Source organism: Nilaparvata lugens, unplaced genomic scaffold (genome assembly GCF_014356525.2).
Source record: "Nilaparvata lugens isolate BPH unplaced genomic scaffold, ASM1435652v1 scaffold5470, whole genome shotgun sequence".
NCBI classification, from domain to species: Eukaryota; Metazoa; Arthropoda; class Insecta; order Hemiptera; family Delphacidae; genus Nilaparvata; species Nilaparvata lugens.
This window is the reverse complement of record NW_024091299.1, coordinates 8,677-20,074: the sequence shown is the minus strand read 5'-3', so window position 1 is coordinate 20,074 and position 11,398 is coordinate 8,677. Positions and strand designations below refer to the sequence as shown.

Genomic DNA, 11,398 nt, shown 5'->3' with positions numbered 1-11,398 from the left:
AATAATTGGTTTTCAAAATATCGATTTCTCGATATTTTTGAAAAACATCAATAACTAGAAAACTATCAGTCAAAATCCAATTCTTAGGATATGGTTGGGAAGAGGAAGAAATATTCAATAAGATTCATTAGATTTGTTCCTTTGTTTGGATTTTTTTTTTAATTTTTAGAAGCTACCATACCATACTGTTTGAAGTTTGGCTGTGAGCTCGACGAATGTACTTTTTCGCCACACTGCACAGAAAGCAGCTGTTTTCCAGTCCCTACGTAGATATGAAAGACATTGTTTGCAGATGACTCTCGTCTGACGTCAGAACAGGTTTCTTTCAGGCCTAGGCCGGAAAGAGTACCCGTTCCAGCCGCTAACATGGAACTAAGAAAGGTGATCAAAAAAGAGCTGATCAAAAAACTTTTCATTATTTGTGTTCATTATTCAATAATTAAAACATTTATAATAATATCATCTTATTGTTATTTGAAAGAATAAAAAAGTATAAACTCAACCTCCCACATAATTGAACATCATCTTTTAGGTTATTTAGACAAATCAGAATAAAAAATAAAAATACTTGGACAATTTCCCTGATGTTCAGATTTGACTGATAGTTTTCTAGTTATTGATGTTTTTCAAAAATATCGAAAATTCATACATCTTGAAAACTAAGGTCGTATAAGAAAATGTTGCTGGACATTTTTTTTTTCAAATTTCATGTTGAATCTATGGTCTTCGGCTGTACATAGCTGATATGATAGCTGTCTCACTCTCGTGAGACATCCTGTATTTTGATATGGTTGTACGTATATGGCAGCATATATTATGTTATTGGATATATTATATTGTCGCTTGTCTTCCAATCAAAATTGAAGGATTTGAGTTTATGTTTATCTTCCTATGAAAAACACTTAGTTTCTTCAAACAACTCACAAATAACATTTAATTAGAATTATAGATTGAATACAGATTCAAATTAAGATTGTTTTGAAGCTTCATCAGTGAATTTCTCTCAGATCTTTGATTTTTTTTGTCTTCCCCTTTTTCTTTTTTTTAAGGTTAATCAGTGATAGGTGTCGAGTTGAATTTCGTATTTTCTCTCAGGATTTCACTCCTGTAATTATACGCATAGGTTTATTTGCAAATCCATATAACTTGTCACAATCTGATCGATATTTCGACGGAATACATATTTCTCCAACATTATCAAAATGTATGTAGGTGTAATGGGTGCCTAATGTAGACACAACTCCAGTAATAAGTTCTCCGGAGATAAATGATAGTTTTGCATGGGACACTCGATTTATTTTTCCAACCTTCAATTAGCTACTGTAAACTATATGACCAGCTGGGTTTCTCATTATGCATTCAATGGTTTATGTCTTGCTGTTCATGTTGCTTCTTTTGTCTGTGGCGAATAAAGATGTCTAATATTGCAGATGTCACTCGTGCAGATAAACCACTGGTTTCATTTATTTGTTTCTAATTATTTTTGCAGTGGATTTGTCGCTGTTCCGTGACGAGTCGCAGCTGAAGAAGAAGGCAGCGCGGAAAGCGGCGGCTGCGGCTGCAGCTGCTGCAGAAACGCCCAAGAAGAAGCGGGGAGCAGCTGCTGCTGCGCAGAAACCAGCGCGCACCTCGCAGCGACGCGGCCGCGGACGCCCTGCCAAGGTGGTCGTCGCCCAAGAGGAGGAAAGTGAGGAGGACGAGTCGGAGGAGGAGGAGGAGGAGAGTAGCGAGGAGGAGGAGGAGCAGGAGGATAGCAAGAAGCTAAAGAGGAAGGTTGGTATCAACATCATAGGGCTGTGGCCACCATAGAGCTGATCCTGATTTGAAATAATGCTTTTGAACCTCACTTGTACATCATAGGATACGATGTTATTAGCAATACATATTATTTAAAATTACATTATTTAAACTTGCATGGGATGAGAATGTGAATTTTACTAACTACAAAGTCAGTAAAGGCTTATTTGTTATCAAAAACATCGTAAAACTTGTTCCAATGTCAGTTTCTAGAATCGTATACACTACTCACTCACTGAATACACTTTTCTTTTCGTACACATGTGGCTTATGGCATAAAATTGTGACACTCATGTGATGCGACTTCACTAAAGAGTGTTATTAACTATTGACATCACTGACAAGTGATTTTGAATTTGTTTTCAGATAACAGCCACCCCAACGACAAGCAAAAAGAAAGAGGTGGCAACGCCAGCAACCACGGGCCGGGGCGTAAGGCGCGTGGGGCGGTAGCAGCCGCCGCCCCCACACCAACGACCTCCAAGCGTGCGACACCCAAACCGCCCCCAGCGGCTGCTGCCGCCGCCAAGAAGAAACCCGCAGAAGAAACCACTGCCAAAGGGGCAGCAGCCGCCACCGGAAAGCGGAAAAGGTCCGTTGAGAGTGCGCCACCCCCAGTGCAGGCGGCTGCGGGGGCAGCGAAACGCGCGCGGAAGGCAGAGGCGGCGTCACCAGACGCCACCGCGTCTCCAGCGGCGGCTAGTAGTAGCGACGAGAAGGCGTCCAAAACGAGAAGTGAGTAGTTGATCATGTTGTATTTTTTTGTTTTGTATTATAAATAATATACTAGCAGGTAACCCATGCTTTGCACTGAGGAACATTTTTTTTGTTGAAAAATGCAATCTCCTTATCTCCAGGAAACATTGAATAATGATTTATAATTTTGTCAGAATCACGTGAATAATCTTTTTCAGAGTTGAGAATTATCAGCAAAAAAACTGATATTGATAGACCCTATAATTCTAAATTTTTTGATAATTCGAGATAATAACGAAAATGTGAAATGCTGGACAGTTAGAAATACACCCATAATGACGGCTAGTCGAGCCACAGTATGAATAAAATGTACACTATTTTGACATTCAGAACAGTTTTACGGTCATTTTTACCTAAAAATTATGATTCATGTATTTGTTTCATTGCATTTTGTATATTTTCTTTGGAATGGTGTCCTAACATTTTATTTTCATGGTGGGGCAGAACATCCGAAATGATCTCTCTGCCAATAAAAGCATTAAGATTAAATAAATTACATTTTATTCAAATATTCATAATTAATAAATACAAGATATATGTGAAGTTTCATAATGCTATTGTTATATTGGCAATAAATGAATGAAATGGTAGAGTTGAAAAATGATAATTTTCGTATACGTCAACGTCAACCATTGTTCTTATCTTCCTGTACAGTTTCTTATTAATATTGATTGTTGAGTAGTGCCCTATTTTGCCCCCTCACCACCTGTGAATTCTAAATTGTTGCAATTGATTTTACGCCGTTAAAGTTTTTTTTTAGTTAGCTACTCTACTGGTTTAGAGTGGATTCATTCGTCAATATTTATTTATGAAGTATGTAATGATCAATTTTATTGTAAATTAGTGATCCGTGGTCTAATGGATATAGTGATTGTGTAGCAGCCTAGAGGTCCTGTATTCAATCCCGAATATTTTTAGCCGGGTCATTCCTCGGTTATCGGATGGGCACGTTAATTGTCGGTCCCTGCTGATATATAATTGTCTACTCATTTGTCATCTGTCATAATTGTCCACTGATATATAGTCTAATTGTAAACTATATAGCTGATACCGTATATACGGCATAAATTATATACTCAGACGAAGTGAAACTTTCGTCAGGGAATCGCCACCAATAAAAGCCATACGATTATATTTTTTTATTGGCAATTCATATTTTTTTCTGTATTGCAATTGAAGATGGCTGTAATATATTATAAAGTTTTCTGTTGATTTTGCATGGTGTTTACGATTTCGGACTGAGACTTGATGATTTGAAAGATTTCTGTTGGTGGCTTTGAATTTGCTAGATGTGTTTTAATATACAGTGATTCAGGTAGAATGGAATGTTTTCGAATATCAGTTGCTGTTACTGAATTTGGATTTTTAAATGTTTAATATTTTGTTTTGTTCTGTAGCTGATAACGTTTTGTGTGTGGGTGTGTAGATTAGTAATGAACTGATAGTAGGAGATAGTAAGTTGAAGCTGGAGTTTTCTGTGAAGTAGTGAGGGTGATATTGTGGTGGATATCCTGATTGAATAAAAAGGGTGTCTCTAGTTGTCATAACCCTTATTTATTAAAATATAGAGAAACTAGTTTTGCTTTTTCATGACTCATCCACAAACTATTAACAAGCTTAGATATTCAGGACCAGGGTAGATTTCATACCAGGGACCAGTTTCACATTTTTATGACATTTTATTATTAATCTATTTACAATTTTTTACAATCAATACCACCTTTTCACCAATCTAATACAATTTATTTAACCCTCTTCAAATGTGAAAGTTCGCCTTTTTAGCATACTATGTGGTGTACTTCAGTGAGCATGCTTTTAAAAATTTATCAATAACCTCTGTAACAAACTTCTCATTATTCAAATTTAAATTGATATAATTTCCATAAAAATATATATTTACAGAAAATGAGATGAACAAAATACATAGGTTATCTTATATACTTCAATTGTTTTTTGAGATTTATAAACAGTTCTAAAGTAAAGCCCAAGCGTCATCACTAGTGAAAATGATTGCTGATCAACACCCAAAATATAAATTTTTCAACTACAAAGACTAAAAATCAAAATAATTCTGGTTACAGAAAACTTTTAACTATACTAAACACATTTTTTTAGAGAAGAGTGGTGGTTACACTTTTTCGGGATACCCTCATGTCTTGAAAAGTTTATATAAGTAATCTTTAATGGAGTACTATGATTTAGGTAAACTAAATGTCTCATAGATATGTGAGACTCATTTTGAACTGCCAATATTCCTTATAAAAGATTATAATGTTCATTTATGAAAAATATCAATGCTTCAAATTGAACCAATGCGGGCGGACAGTTGATTGTGAATGTCACTTTAATCAAGTAGTAGATTTTTATTTGAGTTGATTTTTAATTTGGGGAGTTGTTTGTGTTGTAGCAAGGTGTCACTCTTTTCGTCGGCTGTCCTTTCCCCAGTGCTCCCTCGTTGCAGCGCAGGTATTTACTTGTGTAAAAGTTCTGACGAAAATTTACAGGTACGGTGGCGGCACCGGCTAACGGCAGTACGGTGACACCAGTGGCGACGGCGGCTACAGACAGTACAACGACCGCTGCCAACGATACGTCACCCACCAAGGACAGGGAGCGCAGGGCTGCCGCCGCTAAAACGCGCAAGAAGTAGACTATATATTTTGCCAAGTGAATTCTATACTTGTGTAGTGTGTGTACATATACAGTAATATTATAAGACAGTATGGGTATGCAAAGCAGCATATACATTAATGTTATGAGACATTTTTGGTATGCAATACAGCATACGTTTACAGTAATCTTGTGAGAGTGTGGGTATGCAGTACAGTAAGAGAGGCAGTGTTGTGGCTATGTTATGCAATGAGCATGGGAGACAGTGTGGGTATACACAGTAATGTTATCAGACAGTAATTGGGTATGAAATACAGCAGCAAGGATTATATGGTTAAAGTGAGGGACATTTTGGACACTGATGCAGTGGTCTATGTAGCCAATTGAGTAGTTTTACAAGTTGAAATGTTGCCCTCCCTTGTGTACCTTGTCAAGGCCAGTTTGTATTACCACTTGTTGCCATACATCTGTTCTGTCAGCTGGAAGTTGTGCAACTTGTTGCAATGCAAACAGGTGGGGTGCACTAGATTTTTGATAAGGTTTCTGGAGTATTTTTGTTGTCGTTCTGTGAGTGAGCTGTTGAATTGTTTTAATGGGTATAAATCGATTATAAAGCGTTTAATTTATTGTTCAGGAAACAGTAGTTTTGGAAACATTGAAGCTTATTGTTTAGTTGATTTCTATTCACAATAGAAGAATGTATGTATTGTATATGAATTTGTTTATTATCATGGAAAAACAAGAAAAAATATGTTATATGCAGAAGCATAAAAAATACATGCAAATATATTATATTGGGGGAAATGACTATGAATTGAATTGACACTAACAAAGCGAGGTTAAAAACCTTATTTACTGAAGGGAGAAGGTCCATTCTAAGTTCAAGATTAGAACAAGATAAAGTTCAAGATAATAATCTTAATTTAAAACGGCATTTTAAGGTGTGTCCTTTGTATTGAATGAAAAAGACTAAGAACTTGTCAAAAAACCACTGATTTATTGATAATTAGAAAGACCGGTTTCGGTTATTACACCATTGTCAATCTCTGATAAACTGTTTATCAGAGATTGACAATGGTGTAATAACCGAAACCGGTCTTTCTAATTATCAATAAATCAGTGGTTTTTTGACAATTTCTTAGTCTTTTTCATTCAATATGAATAATTACCACAATATCAACTTCTCAACTACACAAAAAATGTGTCCTTTGTCCTTCAAACTCGAAGATTCGAAGATATTATCGCGTTATTAGTTGATTAAGTTATTCAGTATTTGTATTGAGGCAATGAATTTGTTTATTAATAGGATTTCTTTCCACTAAAAAAGGGGGAATTTCTTCCGTAATAGATAGGTTATGTAAAAGAATTTGAAAAGCGTTATGAAATATGTTAATAACGACAATATGAACTACTTGGAAAGCACTATCAAAAATCAAGTGTACAGACAGTGTCTTATTGTCATCTTTCCCCTCCCCCCACTCCTCGTCGGCCATCTGTTATTGCCCCCACTACTCTATCATCAACCCCTTCCCTCTCCCCCCGTTTCCAGTACAGCGCCAATCTAAAAAGTCTATCAAAGAGCGCGGGACGCCATTTTATTTTAATTAGGGGTCTGTTTTGTGAGATTTATTTTCTTGGATCAAACTAAGGGTCATATTATCCCGTTCAAATTTAGTTGAATCTATCTTTGAATTACGATGGAATAATATTTTATTAAGATATAAGAATGCAATTGTTATTTGAATTTCTAATTAATAACTTATTCTTTTTATCACAGTGAGTAAACCAAGATAATAGCTTTCTTAAGACAGGCCTCAAAGTTCTTCCATTTGATGTTATCTTTCTTCTATTGTTTGAATTCATTGGTATTGCTTATGGTGTTCTTTCATCTTCCTTTAAGGTTTGAATTCGTGAAGTAGAAAAGATGAGTGTTTTGCTGTTGGGAAAATGAAATTGTAAAGTAGTAACTGTGGTAGTTATTGAATACTTCAACAATAATATTCTCAATGTGATTTGGATTCTATACAGTGTTACTGTATGTTATAGTATTTTTGGATTGAATACGAAGCAGTGAAATTCATTACGATACATAGAATACAGTTGAAAGAAAAATAGTTTCAGCTCAATCCTTTATAAAGTTGGGTTGAACATTTGATTGTGAACTGTATTAAAAACAAATTTCTGTATTGGACGAATATAATTGAAAAATGGTAAAAGGCTTCCATATTTTAGTTAATCGACACAACCTACTGGGCAAATTCAAGCCTTATTATGAAGTTGGGTTGAACAATTTGATAGTGAACTGTATTGGAAACAATTTCTATATTGGACGAATGTAATTGAAAAATGGAAAAAGTCTTCCATATTTTAGTTAATCGGCACAAACCTACTGGGCGAATTCAAACCTTATTTTGAAAAAATATATATTAATGTTAATGTAGTAAAAACAATAGTTATTAAACCAATACGAGAGATCTTATTTAAAATGCATAATTGATTCGAAAGTGCAAGACAGTGCAATAAATTTATAGTTTTAAAAAGTTTCAGGGAAAATTTACAGCTTCCAATCATGTATGCAAAGTTTATTCGGTTCTCATTATCAAATTCTCCCGCGTTCGATCAAATATTTCGACCAATATGCTGTAAGCTGGAAATCAATCGACCAATCACAGATCGTTTGTGTCTTCTCTTCTGCTTTGTTATTGGTCAACAATTACAAGTACTCCTGTTTGTAGCCCAACTACAATCTGGGGCACCGTAGTTGTTGTGAATGAATCTAAAGTATAGACGTGTAGGATAAAATAGAGAAGCATAAATTTAGTGAAGCAAGCTGTTGATATTTTGTTTGTTTTCTCATAACTGGACAACCAATAATAGTAAGTAACAAACTGGTTTTAACTTTATGTACTGTATGGTACATAGATCTGTTCAAATTTTCTAACTGTAATAACTCTTGCGATCTTGGTGTGTTCAGATTTGTGTAAAATATTCGCAGTTGCAGTGAAAACGTTCTTGAATATTCTAGAATCATTACCTACCTTCATTAGTCAGCTAGTTGAGTGATATTCTCAATCATGAAACCCATTATGAACATTTTATTGATGCCATGAAACGAATGTAATCGATGTTAAGCATATGTATGTTTTTGTTGAAGATAATTTCGATTCGGAGATATGATATATATTATAAAAATTTGATTATTTTATTATTATGATTTATTAATATTACGAGAGAAACACATATAGTATGATTATAATTATTAGTTTTAGTATTTTTTTTTATTTGCTAGAGTACATATTAATAGTAAGAGTATTCTATCTAATTTTAGTAAAATGTTTATTTCTAGAAATGAGTTACAGCATTGTATGCTCCAAATTTCCGAGACTTTGTTTTTTATTATATTATATTGCAATTGTAAATCTCTTTGATTAGAACCTTAATTATTATTGAAATCATTGTAATTATGAGTCTTCATTCGTGTGCTTTGATTATTGTAAAATTGCTGTTCTATTGGAAATGCTTATTTGATATTATACGTTTCAATTGAGAAGAATGTTCTTGTTATATCCTAACAAAAGCTCCATGTGAATTGAACTTGAACATAATAGAATATTTGCAAACTTGGCAATTTAGTTTTTCTATTCTTAATTTTATTGAAATATTGGTGGTTATGAATTCACAAAATCGAAATTTTATTCCATTGGAACATATTTTTTTATTTGATTTTTACTATTTTGAACCTAATGTTAGTAAACGATTGTGTTTTTTCTTTAAGCATTTGAAATTATCATATTAATTGTTTGTTAATCAATAAACAAACAATAGCTGGAGAGAAACAACATAATTTAAGACCAAACTTGTTTTTATAACATATAATTCGGTATATATTTAACAAATTAAATACTTTACTTCCTTGTATGACTCAACAGAAACTGGTGTTTTGAAAATAGTTCAATTCAATTTAAGATAAATCTATTTTATTCAGTGAAATGGCATTTCATCAAATTGTGTCCTAGTACTGTAAAATGATTGTGAATATTATACAATATTTAAAGTTAGATCATACTTAAGAATCTTACATAGACAGGACTGTAGTAAATGTCTCTTTTATTATAAAAGTTGGATAGTAAGATTTTTTATAATTATTTTAAACTGGCAATGTTGATAAAAAAAAATTATAAATCATTGGCATCTCATAATAAAAATCTTTCAAGGTTTTTCAATGAAAAACATTGAATAGACTCGTATCTAGGTCTTCAAATGATGTAAATTAATTCATTTCTCCTCGAGTACACTGGATGATAAAAATAAATAAATAATGAATAAATGATGGTCAATAAATCTGTGGAAACCAACGCAAGAAAATATAGTTGATGTATATTGAACAAATAAAAATAAATTAAATTATTATTTCAACAATAAGTTAATATCTGTAGTGCTTAACCAGTGTTAATTCTTCGGTTCAATCTTAAACTTAACAGCTACTTTATAATTGTAGCTATTATAAATTTTTAAACATTAAAAATTTCCTATAAAAAATTAGTTGACGAATTTAAATATGTTTTTTAACAAGATTGAAATGAATATGGTATGAAAGGTAGTGTGCATTTATGATTCGTTTCTGAATTTTTGAAGTAACAAAGTATTCCTTTGTAAAAAAATCCCAGAAAATTCTTATATTTCTATAAGTGGCTGGGTTATATAAAATCCATGCTCCAAATAATAAAATTAATATTTTGTTTCTGGATTCAATCTTCATAATTTCAATAATTGAAACGCCCAATATAATTTGAAATTGGTTTCATACGTTTTTTATTTGATAAGTGAAAGTTGTCAACCTTTTTAAAATTACAATAAAACAGTGTAATTTATCATAGTATAGTGTAGTTTGAATATTTTATCTGACATATCTCGTTTTAATTATCTATCTACTGAACTCAGCTCTTCCAATTGGCATAACTTTTAGTCACTGTGTACAATAAAAATCTTAGTCTGTAGTATTTGGTCACTTCCCAGCTATTATTGTTTTGAGTGAAGCTTTGATCATTTTAGCATGAATTCTGTTTATTTGAGTATTCTGTTGACTATTGTTTCAAGTTGATAGAAGTTAGAATGAATGAAGAATTGTATCATCTTTTTTAAACTAAGATCCAATATCGTGTGTTTAATTGTAGCTCGAATTTGGATGAGAAACTATCACATCTATAATTTAATGTCATGTATTGTGTATTTTTGAATAAATCTAATGAAAGTATATAAATATTTATATATATATAGAAAGATTATAAAAATATTATTATTATCAGCATCAACATTGATTGAATCAAGTTCAAGATTGATTGTAGTACAAAGGGTGCAATTAAATTTGACTCTAATTGTGATTTTAATCAAATTTCAAATCCTTGTCTTACTCCCTCATGATACAATCATAATACCATTATTGTTGATTATGATACAATCATTGCGATCAATATGTTATTACAATCTTGGCGGTGTTGTATTTACGTTTTCCTTGTAAAATTTACCTGATGAAATAATCTGAAACCAATAAATTTATACATTCTTATGCCTCTGTTGATTGAGATCTTTGCTTGGTAACACCAGGCCGAATATTTATGTCTGGAAATATGTTTGACATTGAATTGTATGTGTTTATATTTATAGATGTGCACCGCACATAATTTATGTGAAAGTTCATGCACTAAGATGGCAATAAACGATTCAGATATTTTAATTTCGTCTTAATGTAATCAAATCATTCTACAATTAAGTGCAGCATTCATTTTGTGAAGTGTGGAAAAAGCTTTTAGCAGATTTCACTCAACTACCACCGCTGCTGTACCTTAGTTCATAACTTTTTTAAATTTTTTGAACAATATTAATAATTATTATTGAATTATTAATAGTACAGAAAAAATGTCAGCTTATAAAGCGAATGAAAAGCATGATTCATTAGAAAGTTGCAATTGTTACTTTCAAAGCATTTTTGCATAATTATCTACAAATAGAAGGCAAAGTTCTAAATACGGTAAACCTTTGTTGACAGTAACGTTATAAATTATTTATAATTTGTAAATATTATACTGAACTGCTATAAAAATAATGATTAGTAATCATTCAATTGGTCATAAAATTAATATAAATTTTAATTGCATTAGAAGAGGGAGTTAACTAGCTCTCATTTCTGTTTTGTAAGCTTTGTATTATAGAGATGAGGTTATTTATACAGAGTGTG

The 11,398-nt window shown here is 32.5% G+C and overlaps 1 protein-coding gene across 1 annotated transcript; it reads left to right on the top strand.

The window, feature by feature from the left end:
- Positions 1-1,489: 1,489 nt before the first annotated feature.
- On the top strand, positions 1,490-10,897 carry LOC120355997 (testis-specific gene A8 protein-like; the record flags this gene model as incomplete). Its single annotated transcript, XM_039444772.1, has 3 exons — positions 1,490-1,723; positions 2,164-2,532; positions 5,058-10,897. Coding segments are annotated over 3 exons (749 nt in total), but the record flags the coding sequence as incomplete, so codon positions are not given.
- Positions 10,898-11,398: the final 501 nt, after the last annotated feature.